We start from the raw sequence: 20,911 nt of genomic DNA on the forward strand, positions 1-20,911 counted from the left end.
GTTGCCAATTGAAATTGTTGGTTTTTGTACGTTTCAAATAGAAATTGTGACACGTCTTGGTTTCAAATAAAAAATGTTGTAAATTTCTACTTTTAAATTGCAATTCTTTTAAGTTCTTGTTCGCGTTATAATTGGAATATGTTATATGACCCTATTTAGTTATCCAAATTGTTGTTTTTCTACGTAGCAAAGGAAAACAGTTGGAGTTCTCTCCGTTCTGTATGCTCATTGCTGTATTTTCTGTGTACCTAATGAAACACATTTAATTTCTTCTTTCAAAAAGGAAATGTTTTACAATATTTAAATATAGGATTTTCAGCCATGCTTGGTGTAGCTTTAATGCTTTATTAAAAGCACTGCGTTATGAGTTCTTAGTTCGTTATTCGTTTTTCTGTTTTATTATGTTTTATTTACGTGCATCGTTTTGTTTACATTTGTGTTGTGCCCATATGTGTGTAACCAATTATTTCAGGGCAACGTACGACGCCACAACAGGCGTCAGGGCAACATCAATGGTCATCTTGAATACAGCGGAACGGAAAATGAACATCTAAACGCCACCCAACTGCTTGCAGTCTACGTTGACCTTTCAGACGTGGGCAGAAAGACTGATCTTGTAAAAATACTCCCAGCGCTTTCCATTCTACAGGGCAATGTTAACTATACAAACACTAACAGGGCCGATGGGATTTTCTTCCTCAAAGAGAAAAACGGGGTCAACTCGTTGCACGCCAAGCATAAGAAATTGTTCAAGGGAATGTCCTATCATATTGATATTGAAGCTGTGCCAGTGGAAGAGGACGTCACGTTATCGGGCCATGACGTCCATCTTGGTAAAACTGTGTTTAGGTTCTTTGTTTACGTGTTGTAACAATTATAATACTTAGAAGGTAATTATTAAAGCTTTGATGACAACGCACTTGTATGCGAGGAGTATTTATGCCAGTTTATATACATATAGAAGAGTGTTTATGAAGTTGGAGTTATCCGATCTTAGAAATTCATGTATATACATGTTAACATGGTGTAAGTGTTATATTGCGTGTTCATACAGGACAAGGCCAGTACATGTTGAAGGCAGTACATACATTTTTATATTACACACTGCATAAGAAAACACATTTGTCTGAAGTATGCATTTACCACATGCAAATTTGTGATGTATAAATGAGCAGTTAGTATGCATTACATCTTTAATCGTAGATCGAATACATTATTGCCACAAAAATTGTTACTTTATTTTGCTCTTATGTCCCATACACAATTTATTCAAGTATTCAGTGTTTATTAACACGTTTACAAGTCGTACATTTAATCGTTGAATTGATTTATCTGAAATTGATCATACATAGATACATACATACAACGGTATAATGATAATCATTTAACTGTTGGTAGTGTTAAGTTGTATTGCGTTTGAACTGTTGCTTTTTATGAGCATTTGTGTTAAACATTTAGTGTGCTGAATGTATATTGACAAATCGTAAACAAGCTGTGCATGCCCTAATATTTGAAAATGTATGTTCACAATATTTTCAACATCTACAAAAGTGTGTATAATATTCGTGTTTTTGTTTCCTGTGTTAGTTTTTACTTAATTTGAATAATTTTAGAGTGCGTGGTATTTTAAACATGTCTAGAAGCTGGTTGTTTCTAGAGTTTTGCAATAATAGTGTATCGATATGTTTTGGTAATAAGTGTACATGTACACATTAGCCCTTCTGTCATACTCCTCTATGAAATAAAATAAAGGTTATATATATGTGTCGCAGTTGTTTATCGCGAGCAAGATGTATTTATGATAACAATAACGGTTTATATAAGGAATAATGTAAAACGAGAAAGAAATTAAGTTTATTGTATATTTTGTGATGAATTGATACAAAGTTGCATGCCTACGAACTTTTTACCAATCAGAACTTCATGCAAGAAAAGCAATCTGCACGTTTGTTTAATTATATACTCGTTACGTGCTTCAAACCTAGTGACTGAAGGCCTTGACTGCAAATCCATGATTAAAACGATTGCTTCTATTGAGTAAACTGTCATTCAGCAAACACTCCTCTAGATATATACTTAGTTTAATATATGTGTTCTGTCAGTGCGAAACAACATGAAATGCCGATCATCAAACGTATCCAACGTAGCCCACGTCTGTCAAACGACCTACCTCATTTTAGCGTCTTTTCTAGAAAAAAGTCTATAAGAGGCAATACAGTTCTAAATTATATAAATATTGGCGCACGTGTGAAGACATTTTCTACACTCAAATTTCAGTAAGATAAGTTAGATTATCCAATCAAAAACAAAAAGCATATTAATTTTGATTAAAATGCTCAAATATAATGCAGACTTTGTTTCCCATTGTCATTGTTTGATTTGAGATACCGTAGATCAGTTCAAATAATTTTTAAAAGTTTACAAACATGTAACGGTATTTTGTCTGAAAACGTGTTTGTGGTTTAGAAGAGTCATTTAGTTTCCACACTGTCCGTCCGTATAATATGTACATACATTATATACTTAGATTATGAGAGTAGCAAAGATGGGCAAAATGTCGTGTTACATATAACGGGGATTGCAGTTGATAAAGTTTAATCCTGTATCATAATTACAAGAGACTTGATTTGATCAACGATTAGTTTTTGCACATGAGGACATATTAATTTGCATCGAAATTTAAACATATATGGACTTATGAACTTTGAAACATCACATGCTGGTGATGGTTGCTGTTCACGATATAGGATAGGTAGGGAAATTTGCCATTGAGTCATTATTTAGTATCTGACATGTTTATCTTTGTAAAGTGCGATTTGAGGTTTGTATTTAATGTTTAAATACTTTGCAATTGAAATATTACTCATGCTATTCAAAGAAAATATACTTTAAAAATAAAATATAATAAAATATGTGTTGATGATATTGTATACGTAGCAGTATTAACAACTTGTGATAAACGGTAAATTCAAAATGTTCAATTATAGATCAGCTTGACACTATGGGCATTTAGCAATACAATGTATATGTTTCAATGTATTCACTTAAGACCATGTACTAAATTCAATTAGTATTATTCATCCCAACTACACTAACAATGTTACAATAAACGTGTACCAATAACTACAAATAATTATAGGTTTATAATAACTTGTTCGACATTTTGCAATAAACAGATGCTCACACGTATACTCTGCTGCATGGGGTGGTCGGAATATGGGTTATATTTTAACTGTTATAGTTTTGTTTGTGTTTTTTTCCATTAACATACAGTTGCATTGATTCATTATACAAAAGTTATTCCATAGGCCAGGATGATTTTTGTAACCATGGAAATTATTGGAACACACTCAGAACTATTATACGATGCCGTACTCCATATGTTTAATTCCTTACCATTGTTTCGGAGAATTAAGATGTTAAGCGTTATTTAATACATTAAGCTTTTATTTACCAAGTGACCCCAGGGGCATGGTTAGTTATTTCCCCACGGGCATCTTTTGAACACAAAATTAAAAGAATGTAACACACAACATATCAAACCCTAACTCTGAAGGTTAAAGAGAAGAAGATTGTTTTAAGGCTTTCGCTATTTCCTATACAAGTGTAGATACATTAACAATGGGACTGGCCAGTTTTGACCAATCTGATTTTAACAAACTTGTTAAAGGACCGCCATTATATGTTATATACAAATACAAAAGTTCTTGACCTTAAGGTTTCAGATATTAAAATTGTAAAGTTTTCGCTATATACGTACAAAAAACCTAAATCCCATATCAGGCAAAATTTTGACCATAGGGGCGTAAGGAAACAATGTAGAGGACCATCATACGATGTTAGTGAAAAAAATTCAACCCCTTTTCCTTTTGGTTTTAAAGACGATAATGTTTCGACCTATTTACTATCAAGCCGATGTAAATCAAGTGACACATTGGGCGTTGCCACTTGTTACCTCAGTGGTATGATTTAAACAGTACAGGACCACCAGATGCTCTTGTGGTTAAGGTGAAGACAATTACCGTTTCGTTTAAAAAAATATTCTTCACTTGCAGTGACCTTCATATAAAATGGACCGAATCAATTAAAATAAATTTAAATGAGATTCAGCCAAGGATCATCCCTGTGAAGTTTCGTAAAAATCTGCATAGCAGTTCAGGAGGAGTTGTTGATAGAAAACGCTAGCGTTGGACTGACAGACATAACCCAATAAGGGGTATGCTCTCATGTTAACAAAAAATGAATGGTATAAGATAAAAAAAATATCGAAAAGACATTACGAAAAATTGTTGGAGACACTATCATCAGCTTACAACTATGTAAAGACATGCATATATTGCCTATTTATTTAACATAATACATGTATAGGTGATCTATAAGACATATCTTACGAAACTTCGTCTATTGAAGCCCCTGAGACATAATGCTCTTGCATATTATGTCATATGGTGCAAACAGTGGAACTCAACTTCGTCATAAACAAAGCTAGTTTGCTGTTTAGGTGTAGACGAATGAAGATCATCTGCAATGCTACTGCATCATGTTCACGCATAACACATTTTTATGATCAACGTTAAAATTTTTGCAAGAACAATATTCAATCAAACAGTAAACATGATAGTCCTTGCAAATAATTACAGTAACAATCGCGTGTTTGTTGAGGTAACATTTATAACAGAATATTGAGATCATTTGGTCGAACAATTCTTAAAATAAAAAATAAATAAGATAGAACATAGTTTATTTTAAGTACGTTTAAATAAGGTTTATAATTAGACGGCGTCTTAATTTAAATTATGACGCTGAATGTCAAGCTATGGATATCGTTTGTTTCGCAAGCTGAGAAATGAGACACAATCCAGAAAAGGAAAATATTCGTGTTTTCGCTGATTTTCTCAAATAGCCAAAAGAAAATGAAAGTGAGGAAGGTATTCAGACAATTCAAGTAATCTACGAATCAAAAGGAAAATAAATAAATGATTTATCCTTAAGCAGCGTTGTGTCATTTCTCATTATCAATCTAAACTACGAAACCATAGCAGTAAAACGCGTTCACGAACGCTTTACAAATTGCCAGAAGTTGCTTAAAGATCTTTCAACTTCAGTAGTGCTTACGTTTCCATTAAGATCGATTGAGCAAATTCAATGGTCCGAAAGTCGTCGACTCACTGGTCAAGATAGAGAGAAATATACTCAAAATCGGAAAAAGGGGTGAAACAATATAAGCATTTGAAGGATGACACCAATTAAACAATTGATAAAGAAATTGAAAAGCGTTTTTTTGATAATGACAACAAGCATGTCGAATGTGTTCCAATATACTTTTAAGTACTATTAAGATAAGGATAAGATTTAAGTGAATCAAGACAACTTCAAGCTACTTATAACACCGGGAGGGCTTTTAGAAGACAAGTACATATCCATTCTGTAATCAGGAAAGTTTTACAAAACAATACTGCTGGACAAACCTGACAGATACATGCATCCACAGGTCGTTATAAGAATGGCACAAGCAATTATGCATAAGGTAGAGACGAATGGGAAAACGGTATTACTTACCACTCACACAAAGTCATTCTTAAAATTGTTACCCTGTCCAAATGCCACCGATTTAGCAGAGTTTTATTCTCATTTATTAAGGCAGATTTAGCATAGTTGGCCAGAGGTGCACTGTAACGGCCATTGTAAAGATCGTGCATTATAACTTAAAACAGTTACAGTTGTTTTCGAACGATCTTCCAAACATTTTCTTTGCGAAACGAGTACTCTTCTACGAAGGAGACAGCGATTGGTTATTTTTAACTGAAATGGAGCTCTAATTATAATCGAATGATGATAATAATTCAGTATGTCAATAAAACGAATTCCTTGCAAATCGTAAAGAAGATATACACAATAAATTCTGCGAACTGACGATATCCAAAATGAATGGTAAAATAAACACACACAGGTGTAGGAAAACAGGCGGATCAATGAATTTACCATGCAGATTTCTCTTGGATAGAGAAGCAAGAGATAAACAAGACAATACATGCAAACAAAATGAAACATTTGAATCTGCAATCAACTTATCATTACGAATCGGGGTCTCGGATAAGGAAGTAGAAACGTCTGCTGGTGCACAATTGTGCTTACCAAAAAGAAATGCATATTTAAAACAGGACATGCGGTCACAAGATAAAGCAAGTGATAGACCGGAATATTAATCCCCCAAACAATCAGATATGCCCGACATATTGTCCGATTGTTTCTTTGGTCTCATGATGCAATAGAAGATGTGGTATGCCTCCAGTTTGTGACAAAAATAATGACCAAAAGGACGTAATCTGTTTTTAAACGACAAGACCGAAACTGTTAAAAATTGTGTTGATACGCTTTTTTAACGTAGAAAATGTAATGATGATTTAGGTCGTTTCATTACTTTCTTGTTGAATTTAATTTAAATCTATTCTTTGAAGGAAATCAAATCACAAAAGTTTTATATTGATATATTAATATTTACAACAACTGCAATACATCTTTAATAGTTACGGTTCAGACGCTCTTGCTCTTTTTATCAATTAATAATAAAAATTAAACTGAAATGAATTAACCGTTTTTTTATTCCTTTACTATTTATATGCCTTTGTGCAAACTTAGCAATTTAAATAAGAAGTAAAATACGAAGTTAAAAGTATTATCTAAAATAGCAGAGTTAACGGACTAATAGTATTAAAATAGTGATTGATTAAAGTAATACAATTCAAATGTAGTATTGTATTGATTCCAAGTTATGATTTGAAATTTTTAAATGGTAGTAAAAATACGTCTGTTGCATTAACTGATTAAACCTGTATTGCTTTTGTGAAGCAAATATTTTCAAACTGTTATTCGATGCATAAAACTTAATTACTAATCAGGAAAACTACATTAAATTTATCCCAAAGAAGTTAAGTGACTATTTCATTAAACTGTATATTGAACAATAAATCGATTTATTCTGATCGTAATTATATTTCCAATGTCATTAGAAAAAGTCACAGTCACAGATATATCAGTTTATTTAAAACTTCACAATGGTAATATTACAATGTCTGTTTAATATCACCGTTTAAAAATATGTAAAAGTATATACTAATATAAAAAACGTTAATAATGATAAAATAATGATAATAATTATAAGGATAGTTTTTTTTAATTTACTCAAACGTGCCAACTTAAAGGGCAAATACAGAAATGTGTGTATCTCTGGGCATAAAATATGTGTCATTCAACACGTAAATGTGGAAGGATGGACGAAATGATAACAATATGCCTCCCTTTGGGGGTGGGAGGCTAAAGGTGTGGGAATAACGAAGAGTTATACCTTATCCGTTTTGTTAGTGATGTCCACCATTATCTTTCCGAATAATTGATTGAAAAAAGTACATTTATGGCATATTGTATTAAACAGATTTTTGGATTGTCTTATTACTCACACGTCTTAACAAATTACTGAACCAAAAAATTGTATTGTAGGGCAATTTTTATGACAAAATTTGCATTTATTGGAAAAAAAGCTTGATTGTTGAATGGACTATATCAAACAGTTTCATGACACATACGTGCACATTGTTGAGTTATTATCAATTTATGTTGTTTATGTTTTGGCTCTAAAGTTGTTTGCGATATACATTGCAGAAATGTAGCCTACGTATTATTTTATTAAGCTAGTTTTTAAGGCCGTTTTCATTTTATAAATCACGACATCAAACAGTTTTTTTGTGAACAAAAGATATAATTTCAAATTTAAACGTACTAAAATAACATGGGTATTTTTTTTCCCAGAGTGTTTTTTCTTTGTGTTCAATTGTATGAAAATTGTCTGTGAGATTTGATGAATATTGACATACCTTTTATTGACATTAAGTTTATGTAGATGGTAATGTTAATGCAAGCCAGGTGGTTTCTTTAGATTGTACTACATGGAGAGGATTATACAAATAATATTTCCTTGTTAATGTTACCTTTAAACACTCTATTGCAAGTAATGTTCAAATACCCAATCAATATAGGCTATTACTTTATTCCAAACAATTAGTTTTAATTAATTTGCTGCGTACACATCATGCACTATAATTATATAAGTGGTTCTCAATTAATGGTTTCTAGATCAGAGCAACGTGAACTCGGTATTCTAGAATAAGTGCAATTCCAGGAAGTGCATGTGCTGAACATATCTAAGCAATACTCTAATTGTAAATCCCCTACTAAGAATCGTACAGTTTCTTTAAAATGCATGGCTATCGTTCTTGTAATTCCAGCAACATTGTAAAGGTAACTGTCTTGAAATGCGCATTGGTAAGAATCGTTGACATGACTGGTCGATCTTTAAGAGCATGTTTTATTGGGTATTCAACAGTGCTATTGAACAATAATGATTGCATTAACCAACATTAACACACCTGGAATTTACACATTTTTCAATATGTCTTATCAGCACTTTGCAGACCTCTTAGCCTTAATGATAAAATAATTCGTAATATGAAAACGAAATCTCCTAGGACAGTTTTCTTGACACTTTTTTCTATTTATCAAATGATACAAACGTGTTGGAACAAAATGAATTAATGATCATACTTTTGTAGTGTTTTCAAAAACGCAGATTACTACATGCTCTATATTTTGTAAATGATTGATAATTAATGTAAAAGTATTTTACTTCAAATTTGTATTAAATAATGATTGCAATGATCTCGCTAACTAGCGATGCACATGAGCTCAGTGCGCTGTTGTTTGAAGCTAAAGATTTTAATGAGAATTTGTCCAATCCTGTTTTTACAGTTTTCCTGCGACCATGATATTATATCGTATAGATCGTTAAGAGTGTTTACTGCTGAGGCATCTACACTCGCCGGTTGCACGTTCATACATGTTTTATGATTTCGTGTCCTATCATTTTCAGCGAATCAACGTGAAAGCCATCTACTCGATTTTTGTTGTATTTATTAACAAATTGGTTATAAAATGTGTTTTTTTTTAACACTCTATACTTAGTTCCGGTAGAATTTAATGCCGGTAATGCTTTACCCATTCCGATAGACTAATGTCTGCGATTCTCTACCCATTCCGATTGAGTTTAATTTCTATGAGCCTTTACTCATTTCGGTAAGATCTAATGCCTTTTGAAACTTGACATATGGGTATTCAAACAGTTCCACTGATAATGTCCGACTTTTCATCAATTTTGAATCTGCACATGAAGTAAGACACTAGGTTCCGATCGCATCGTTTCGAAAAAGAGGTCTTTAATTCCGCATTTATGCACCGGCGGATTCCTAAAAATACTGCACTTTTACCACAACCATATTTACCAATAAATGTGTAAGGGCTTTGATCACCAAACGCAATTTTATCTGCGTGTTTGAAGACAAAACAGTTTTCAAAGTGAATGCTTTTCAACATTTTGTAAAAAATGTTTGTGTGATTCGTTTGTTTAGAAGCAATTATATTAGACATGTGTTTAAGTTGGAATTTGTTTGCTTTTCAGAGATGTTTGTAAGCGTCTATCTTAGCATTCATTTCACTTTATGTCAATAGCAAACTGTTAATATCGAACGAACTCATTTAGAGTCCAAAGACAATAATTATATTTGTCCCCACTGATGGAATTTTCAAACTGAGTGTATTTTGCCCTGTTTAACAATGGCGACAGGTCCGTTCACACAATGCACACAAGTTTGTGATTAATCACGCAGGTTATTGTTCTAGATCAGAGCAACGTGAACTCGGTATTCTAGAATAAGTGCAATTCCAGGAAGTGCTTGTGCTGACAAAATCCACACTGATTATCATTAGACATTTTCATATTATTACTAATATGCGCGCCACGTGTTAACATTGCTATTTGTTCGCAAGGAGTCGATCACGTCGTCGTTTTTGTTATCTATTGTGACACGTCACAGACACGAAATTCGGTTATATAAGTGTGTACAAATTAAATACAACTGTAGTTGTACATAAGTAAAAAAATGTTAAGAGTTTTTGTAGATGAAATAATGAGTAAAACCACAACTTAACAAATATGTCTATGCATTGCGTCCTCATTGATTGTCGATTCTAAAGAGCGAGCATGAGAAATATTTCGTTCTTTCGCGTACATCTCCACCGTTTACTGTGTTACACACATATACCAAAATATGTTTATCTATGTTCTGAAACTCATCGGATTCTTATGATCACCGCAAACCGCAAACAAGCGATTTAAACCTACATCTTCTTCTGTTGAAAGAACTGCCATTAAAGAACTTGAAAGTTGTGCACTCGTTATTAACAACTGGATGAACGAGAATAAACTAAAAATGAACGCATCAAAAACGGAATTCATCATGTTCGGTAATAGACCCCAATTCAATAAATGTCAATATAAAGAAATAGATATTGCTGGTGACACTGTTAAAGCAGAAAAATGCATACGGTATTTGGGTGCATATTTAGACGAAACACTAAATTTTAAAGAATACATCAAAATTAAGTGTCGTACAGCTATGTACAACTACCTTAAAATCAAAAACATAAGGAAATACTTAACAAAAGAAGCAACAGAAATACTTGTTTTGTCTTTGGTAATATCCCATCTGGATTAGTGTAATCTGATCTTGTATGGAACAGCTCAATGCGAAATAAACAAAATGCAACGTATCCAAAACATGTGTGCCAAATTGGTACTCGGCCGACAGAAATATGACAGTTCAAAAGATGCTTTATATGAACTTCATTGGCTACCAGTAAAGGAAAGGATAACATTCAAATTACTGGCCTTCATGTATAATTGTTCTGTTGGTCACGCGCCAAAATACCTTACAGAACTTTTAAAAGAAAAAGTACCAGCACGTAACCTACGATCTACCGTATTGTATAACGGATGTTATGATGTGAAACGCACAAAGAGAAAAACATTCTTGGACAGGAGTTTCGGAGTTGTTGGTCCGAAACTGTGGAATGACATTCAGTCAAGCATCCGGACTTCCGCCTCAATAGGCATTTTAAAAAGGAATTTGAAAACATTTCTCTTCAGAGACTTTTACAACCTACAGTCAATCTTGTATTAAGAGACCACTCAAGGGAGTAATCAGAAGTGGTCTTTTAATAAAATGGTCTTTAAATAAAAAAGGCCATTCTGGAAGAGTGCTTACCTGAAACTTTAATCTGTATGAAGGTTATATTTTTTGTCAACAATGATTTTTACTTTTATAATAAAATGAATATAAACACAATACATAAACAATATTTTACTTATAATGTGTTTTATTTTTTCACTTATTATAAATTATCATTAATTATAAATGAAATGTGAGTACATATTTATTTTCAAAAACAACATAGACAAGAAATTATTTTTCGCGTTTTTTTTTCACCTGACACATTATTTTCCACGTCTTCAAACACCTCAGCTTTACGCTTAAGAATGTTCTGAATTTGAGTTTTACCGACTCCAAACTGCGATTTTACGTGCACTTCAACTCTTTGACAATTCCAAAACCCGAATTTTCTCGTTCAACGTTAACACTTTTCATTTTGACATTTTAATTTCTGCATGTACGCTTAAGGAAATCTGACTCGATTATGATACATAATGAGCTGAAAAATTAAAACACGTCAATTGAAAACAAACAAACAGACCTGATTGGAAAATTTAGTAAGTAAATAACAATGCGATTGGCTTACAAATATCTACTAATTAGCATTATTACACATTGGTAATGTACGGATTTCGACAGATGTTGCCGATTAATAGTTTATTTGTTTATTTTCCGCACTTCTCAGGAAATGTTTGTCGCATACAGTGCATTGTTTCTGCACCTGTTATCTATACTCGACAGGGGTCTCGCTAGTGGGCGAAGTGGGCGATTTGCTCGCCAAGGGAATATTTATGTCGCTAATTAATTTCATGAAGGCGACATAACTTCTCCACCTTTTAATTATTTGTTTGTGCCACACATTGACCATTAAAATCAATTTGATGTGAAGAATTGGACACAGGAGAATTCTCAGCCAGAAGTTGCCCCATTTACAGGTCATGCAAAGTTGAACATTCAAATGCACAGTCCGGAGCTATTAGAGTTCTTAAAATTGTTCATAGGTGAAGCCTTGATTAATTGCCTTGTGCTGGCTACCAATAACTATACTTCAGCAAAGTTAAAGTGCCCATTAAAACAATACAAAGGAATGATCAAATGGGAAGAGTTAACCTAGCACACTGGCAATAAATATAGGGCATTACGGGTAAGATTTGGAATCTGTGCTGTAAAATGAGACTTTAAATGAATTTTTATTTTAAAAAATTGTAGCACAATATAAATTCGATTAAATCTTGATTTTCTTAAAATTTACAAGGAAGTAAGAAGATTATGAATATTACTGGTTTTGCTAAAATTGAAGTTTTATTTGATACACCTGTACAGGAAAAAAATAATAAAAAGTACCAGAATAATTTACAATCAATTACAAATAAGAAAAATGTAGGTTTCATACACTTGACATCTCTTATTATAAATGAAATGCAGCCTTTTGAATTCCATCACCCATTTCAGCCTCTATTATTGAAACAGCTTATCAGTCATCACATATATAGCATGTTAAGTGTTAAATATATTACTTAAACTCAGTTAAATACATCAATAACAAAAATGAACACTTAAGTGAGTGTGTGTTTGTATTTGTAAATGTTGTCCCCCAAAGTGTGAAATAAGAGTTGTTTCTGATTAATGATAATTGGCACGGTTTAATAAGGGGTATAAGACAAGTAAAGAGTTGATTGAAAGCTGAACGGAAATACTTCTCTTTGAAAACAAAGCAGAGGTGTAACAGTACATCTTATCGGCTTAGATAAACAATTAACACAGATTTGTCCCTGAAAGATCAATAGATTAACCACTTTTACCTCCTAGTGGTCGCTTAATTCAAGATTCGGACATCAAAATACATAAAAATAAGTGGTCGCTGGTCGCGTAAGACAAAAGTCGCTTAATACAATATCATTATATAGCGAAAACGCTCCGTGGGATTTCAAAATGGTCGCATAAGACAAAGGTCGCTTAATACAAGTGGTCGCATCCACAAGATTGACTGTATTTTAATTTGAATACCTGTGATTTAAAAAAATCGAGACTCAGTTGTACGGGCTTATTTGTCACTAGGACTCGGAGGACCAAGAAATTAAAGAATTGTGCGGGCTTTTTTGCTCGAAAAGGATATTTATTGTACAAGTGACTGTTAACCAAGAATCATTAGGGCTTCTTTACTCAATGATTGAGTTACATCAACCAGCTGTCTGTTAGTCACGCTAAGGCCCTCTAGTTGTGTCTTATAGTCACACTGTAATTTTAACCTTCAAGTTGTGTCTTGTAGTCACACTTGGTCAGTCTATTTGTGACTTGTAGTCACGATAGTTCATATAAGGTTAAAACCCAAAAGAAGTGTCCTGAAGGGTGACAGGTGACAAAAAGCTGTGGGATCCGACAGCCAGAGTGCAGAAATATCATTTTACGTATCCTTTTAGTTAATGAAAAACAATGTCTTTATGTTGCCAAATATTTGCTCATAAAATCATTATAATTATTGTCTTAACCCTAGTTATATCAATTTATTACATAATATTTTACTTTTACTGTGTTTTAATAGTTTAGCCGGTATTGTTTGATTGCTTAAGTTTCTTACATTATTATTATTTATATCACACATATTTATATCATTAATCCTTTAACTAATGCTGCATAATATTATCAATACCTTTTTTTTTAATCAATATAATGTACATTTATATGTTTTGTACAACGCCATTGAATATAATTATATAAATAGGCGTTTCATCAAATTAGCAAGTTTCAAGATCCATCAGTTACAGGTAATACACATTATACTTATATAACACATTTACAGGTAGACTTGTTATCTTAGGCAGTCAGTTCGCTCAGGCGGATTTGGAATATTACATATGCATCCCCGTCCAACACGATACAATAACTCTCATATAGAACTATGTCGTTGTGTTTTGCTGGATATCAAATCACACAATACATATTATGCATACTATTTGCCTATTAACACGGAAACGTGAGGTTTGGGTATCACATGATTTGGCTAAGCGATAACGTATCTATCAAGTGATACTGCTATATAATCCATATTGCAAGACCTTACATGTTTTGTAAGTAATCAAGTCAGTTTATCCTTGTCAATCACGTTATCAGTATGTCGTATTCAATTATAGTAACTTTGATATAAGTATAGAGACATGTTTACAAGTTTCGATGTGTGAAATTGCTACTAAGTGCTTGTTTTCATTCTAATATTATATGAGCACAAATTACGTGAATATGTATTTATTCGTTTTTGTTGTATCTAGATGTTATACTTATGCGCATTCCGACGTGTTAGTATGTAGATAATAAAGCCCCAATGCCCCTTATATTGAGTTCCATTTTCATTTAATCGATAATTGACGGAAGGCCCACTGCCTGCGGCTGTGGTCCTTTTGGCACTGTTTTAGTGAACACACTTTCAGCTTGGCACAGGGATTGTCATTTTGAACATTTATTTCCCGCCGTTCTCAGGGGAATCTTTGTTTTGTTACAAATCGTCCCAGCCTTGACATTTTAATGCCAAACCTTTCAATAGAATAAATTGTGGCTAAACTTTTCTTGGTGTTTGTCGTTGAATAAATAATGTTTATTCGCTGTAGAACATCCCTGTGAACGCAGGCTGATACAAGGTTTGTAGAATTAATAGGTAATCGAGGTCATTCATAATGTAGTGAAATAAAAATAAAAACGAAAAGCGAACAATGTTATAGACAATAATTGTAAATTAAATATTCAATTGAAATTCATTAACTCACGTTAACAATTTAACAACATGTAAGACAAAATTATTCACTAAAATACATGTTCGCTAAGTTGCCACAAAATTGTCGCTGTTATTTAAGCTTTGCTTAATAATACAAGTTAACTAAACAAATTACAAACAAGATAAACAGATCACCAGTGATACACGAAAAAGGCTTTATAGCGAGCATAATTTTGTTGTATAAAACATCGATTCGGGTTAAACTCGGATCGATAATAAAATTAACATATTAAAGAACATGCAACTCGCAGTACACCTCCTAAATCACTTAATACGGTCATAATATGTGTGAAAATGAAGCCAAGTATTGTGTTAAAACAACACCGATCCTAGTACTGAAGCTTTGTAAGTGGCTGTATTGATGTTCCAGCTTTGGTACTTGGAACGGTATTCTTTTTAAATTAATTGTATTTTGTTTAGAGTGTTCCAAACTGCGTTTCAATCATAAGTGTACAACTTAAATCTTCCGAAAGCCCTCTTTAACTAAACAATTTGTTTTGAAAAAGTAACACATTTACTTGGAAAATAATTATATGATGGTATTGTTAAGTTGAGTATATGCTTCAGAATAATGTACTTGCACTAGACCTAAGATTATAAATAGGACAGCCGCCAAAGACATTTCACTGAATTGAAACAAACACTTGATCTACAAATCGTTCTTCATAAATATAAGGAGGATAAATGTTAATTAATGGAAGTGATATTTAAAAAGACCTACCAGTACACAATATATGCAACTAAATGTATTGTTTATTTTACAATGTTTAGCTTTATGATTTTATTTAACTACATTTTCTTCTTACTGAAATCTTTGAAACCTGCAAACACATAGTACCGTGTTTGAATGTTAATGTTATATGAAGTGAATGAAAGCTGAAAAAATACTTAATTGAACAATGGCCGTCAGTCGGCCATTTAGAATTTGTCAAAAACACATTTATTTATAATACAAGTATCACTTATAAGTGTTTGAAAGTCCATGAAAATCTTCCGCTCAACACAATTTAACCACCAGGACAGTCACACAATTTGATATGGAAACATGATTTTATTAGGAATCGTAATCGGCAAAAACGGTTCAAGTAACTAAATAATTGAGAGCATTGTGTAATATGCGAGACGAACCGGCTAACGAACGGTATTATACAATCGCTAGAAAATAACCACCAAAAGTCAGGTGCATAAAATATCAATTACTTAATGTAAAAGCAGATAAAGAAGTGATTGATGGAGCATTGCATTGGAACGTTTTTATCAAAATTTCTACTCAAAAATGGGAAACAATTTTTTTAATTGACCCAGACAAAGTAGCTGTACAATTTTTAAGCAGTGATCAATTTGATCTAACCATGCTTTGAATTACATGCTTTTCAAAACTTTGGAGGAAGAATGATTACGTTTTTATTGTAAGCATTAACATGAGGAAATGGCGCAGTTTCGCTTGGTAGCTTAACACAACCAACCTGGCAATATATGCGAATGACTTCATTGTTTTGAAGCAGCATGCAAATATCATTTAAAATAGCACGTATAATGCTGCAACACAATGTACAAGTATTAATAAATAATAGTCGATTGCTCCCTGATAATTTATTGACAAATGCGTATATGTCAACTGAGAAATATGTAGATTATCGATTGTTTAGCATACACAAACATGCCAATGGTATGTTGATGATGACGAGGATTATACGGATGATGCTAATGCTGAATCTGCTATTTCTGATGACGGTGATAAATACCCGTTTGATTGCTACCCGCACACGAGTTTCTTTTGATTAAAATGTAGTCGACAAGGAAACCGATACAAAACCTAAAAAATGCGAACATATGTTTATGTTTTTCTTTTTTACAAGCTATTTGTTGTTTAAATTAACAAGTTTCAATCGAGTATGCGTTTGAAGAAATTATTTTCGTTTAAAAACAATGAATAGTTACGGACCAACTGCATGTTTAGTGTATTGGTGGGTAACTTTAAAAGCCATTTTCTGAACAAAGTTATTCCCCATTAACGCCCTCATGCAAATTGACCAACCGTCGTCTGCGTGTGGAGCTAGAACTAGTTTCGGGCTAAGATTAAAATAAGTTCGGGGGTCCAAGGATTGAACACATATGTCGAGTGCGTTATTTCGAGTGAATTGGTGTGTATTTTTATGGTAAATTTGAAAAGAAAACCATTAAGTCCCGGGTAGATACCCAGTTCAGGCTAACCACCCGTCGCCAGTTTTGGGGCTGAACAAAGTTTCGGACAAGGGTTTTAATAAAAGTGTGGAGTCAGATTGGGTTAACTCCCATCCTGGTGCATTATTTCCGATGAATGGTAGGGCATTTTCAAAAGCAAATATCAATATAAACTTCTACAATACTTTTATTTCGATAAAAAATATATTTTACTTCTTATAGGTAAGTAACGGAGTATACTTTGTGATATAGTTGAAATATCGTATGATGTTAATTGCTAAATTGAGAGGTACACCCAATTATTCTTAATCAAAGTAGACACCGGCGCTCTCATTTTTGAGCATATCACATTGCTCTCCCTTAAATTGTAATTCTTTGATTTCAACATACTAGTTGTTTAATTTATTTTACTGAAAATAATGACATATAAAAGGTATTCTTAATGGCTAAATAATATTGTATGTTTATAATATGTAATAATTACCATTTTCGAAACTGCAATAATTAATTAATAATTAATAACAGAAAATACATAAGTTTGCTCTTTATACAAATGGCAATATTTCCATATATACGATGAGCAAGAAATCCTTGTTAAGTTTCTCATTTATTTAAGCGCATGAAATCTAGTCATCTCAATGTGTATATACAAATATATTATGCATAGTGTAATATAATCACCAAATACCGATGTAAATGCGAATGATCAGCAAGTAGGTTTATGATCCATGAAGAATAATCTGAAATCATAACTTGGGATATTGGTCATTATGTAACTAATTTTGAATATTTTTTAACTTAAATATGAAGAAGTGAAACTCCAACAGCTCCAGCAGTATTGCGGTCTTATTATACATTATTTCATGGACCTTTATTGGTAGGGTCACCGCCTTGCAACGGTCAATACAAAGCACTTGATGTTTAAACCAGTTTTAGAACGCTTAACCTCACACTTGGCCAAGCAATATTCATGATACATATGAGTGATACATGTAATTGTAAATGAAATTTAACCTCATAGCATTTCAACTCAAATTAAACAATAATAAAAAGGAATTAAAACGCATTCAATTTAATTACCATTTAATTACTCAATAGAAGATAAAGATATCAGACAACAGTGCTAAAACTTTTATAGGAACGATGAAATGAAATTACGCGATACAATTAAATTACGAACAAATGTCAACTACATCCCTTCTTTTTACAAAAAGCATCATATAGTTAATATTTCAGATCATCATCGTGCAAATACAGGAAGAAGCAGCAATATTGGGTGTTAAAATCCATATAACATAGCTTGGTTGTTTGTGTGGCTGTAATATACAAGGAAAATAAATGAAAACGAAAATGAATGTTATACCTTAAAAGAATAACTACATAGACTGAGGCGATCATTTTTTAATACGAAAATTATACTAGTTATGATATGAAGCCAGAGACACACGCAGTTGCGTACACATTTAAAAGTCGAAGATACTTTATAACGCATTGTGCGTACACTTAAAGTGATATTATGGGCATTTTTCACTGTTGAATTGAGCTGAAAAGAATTAACAGGTCAAAAGAGTTAAAATGTGGTTACTGACCAATTATCTCATCTTGCTACTAGTTGTTAATTAAAAATATATTTTATATTCGATATTTTACATGACTCACCCAGTCCTCTAATCCGAAATGCTCCGTAAACAAAATTGTGTCTTTGTGTCGTATGAACGTATCTGCACTAAAACTAAATTAAGGTTCACATCGTACTTCCATGATCATTTGTCAAACGAAAGTACGGTTGATATTCAAATGCATTATTTTTCTCTTTCCGGGATATTTTTTTAGTATGTTGATGCTGCATTAACAAATATAAGTGTATATGAAGTGAAAACACCAAAAATAAACAACGGTTGCGATAGACACCTATAAACTAATAGATGCCCATAATATCACTTTAAGAGAAATGTAACGCAGACACCACAGACACTATAAGGTCGAATGTTCCAGCAGCCAACCCATCTGGCTACTGGAAGCTAAATATGTACCTCCAATTCGTTGACCACCTGATGTCGGAATTAGAAACAAGCCGTTGACATACTACAGGAGGTCGGTAAGGAGATTTTCCAGGCATATCAAGAAGAACTTTCGGTAACGAGAGACGAGTTACGAGATTAGAAGTTGGAGGACAAAATTGACGGGACAGGGCAATTCCAATGCAGATCTTCAAGAGACTCTGAATTAAATGAACGAACACATTTACCCAGGGATCTTTGCTATACTTCATTTATATGGTTGGATGCCTGTGCCAAACGCTACAGCTGAACGTTCCTTCAGCACCATGCGAAGGGTAAAACCATTTCTTACGAACATAATGATAACAGTGAGATTGTCTGGATTAGGTTTGTTCAACATTTACGGGGAAAAAGAAATATCTGCAGAAACTGTTTTGGACATATTTACACGAAAAAAAGAAAGCAACTGGGCATTACTTTTTCAGGACTGATCCGACTGAAACAATTACATTCAATTAGCTTTACAAAAGATTGTGATACAAGATAAAATGGCCGTGATAGCATCAGACTCTTAGATTTTAAAATTATTACGATCGTTCATTCCTTTTCCACAATTTTTTCAAAGTTTTTCACATTAGGTAATATTGTTTTTGTGAGAACACAATTGTTAAAAATAAATGTCCACAATATTACATATTAAAATACCTAATTGACGGTGAGATTAATAAGTTGCGATCGAGTCGTCATTGAAAGTTTGACACAATAGCTCACCCGGTAGCGATACCCCATTTTTAACCGATTGTAAACAAGGGTACGGAAGATCGAGTTTCCGGCTCGGCAATCTTTTTTCACGACGTTTTTTATCATTATTTATTGCTCAGCCAACACTGTTCTTGTGGGGAAAGCGGCCCAATACTTAAAAGTATTATCGTATAGTACCCGAGGAGATATCAGTTGAACAGACCGCCGCAATAAAACTGAAATACAGTTGAAAAAGGCGTTTTGCACTGTCCAATCAATTAATCAAAGAACTTTGACTGGGTCTCGGCGACTTCAAAATATTGTAGTAAAAAAAGGAGTAAAATGCAACCACAATGCGTCCTCATTTTTGTTTGTTTAGGAAAGATCCCCATACCCCCTTGTGAGAGGGTGGATTACCCCATTCCACACCCTCCCCCGTTTAGGCGCTTCGCACCTCGCCAATGCCGTAGAAATTGGAAGTTGCGTACACTTGATTTTCATCTAGCTACGCCCCTGGCAGGGGCGTAGCTGGGCATACGTAAATTCGCACGTGCGTACGCTGTTTGGATTAAAAAAAAAAAATTCTAAATGTATGTATTGTTGCTATTAAACGTAATATTACTTTGTATAACCATATCTATTTACTTTGTAAACACTGTACGCTTACTTTGTAGACATGGGCTTTTGACTTTCTTTATCTTGAATAAAGTCTCAAATCCTTAATGATATTGTGAATTATTTCAGAAGCTGATGTCAGTCATAGATTACCGTCCCCACAATCAAATATAAATTTGTTTTTCTTTTACTGTTTTTTGATGTTTACTGAAAAGGTTTTATTAGTAAATGGATGTTTGCTAACCTGAAGTAAAAAATACATGTATGCTCATCGTATTTTATGAAAAAAAGATATATTATACAGAATTTATCTGTTCTGGTTATACTAATTCATTCCAGATTAAATTTCGGATTATTGGTAGTTATGATGAAATTATGAAATACTATCTTTAAGAAAAACTCGGCATAAAAAATTCATATTAAAGTATCGGGAACATATAAGTGTTGTCGTTTGCGCATACAATTATCTTTATGGACAAGTATGCATTATATAAATCGTACAAGTA

The 20,911-nt window shown here is 33.0% G+C and overlaps 1 protein-coding gene across 1 annotated transcript in view; it reads left to right on the forward strand.

Moving 5' to 3' along the window:
- Positions 1 to 1,762, forward strand: part of LOC127878814 (fibrillin-2-like) — a 107,687-nt gene extending 105,925 nt beyond the window's left edge. Inside the window, exon 52 of the mRNA XM_052425341.1 lies at positions 473 to 1,762. Within this exon, the coding sequence (XP_052281301.1) occupies positions 473 to 871 (399 nt within the window). The 3' untranslated portion in view covers positions 872 to 1,762. The remainder of the gene's footprint in view (positions 1 to 472) is intronic.
- Positions 1,763 to 20,911: the final 19,149 nt, after the last annotated feature.

Source organism: Dreissena polymorpha, chromosome 4 (genome assembly GCF_020536995.1).
Source record: "Dreissena polymorpha isolate Duluth1 chromosome 4, UMN_Dpol_1.0, whole genome shotgun sequence".
NCBI lineage: Eukaryota > Metazoa > Mollusca > Bivalvia > Myida > Dreissenidae > Dreissena > Dreissena polymorpha.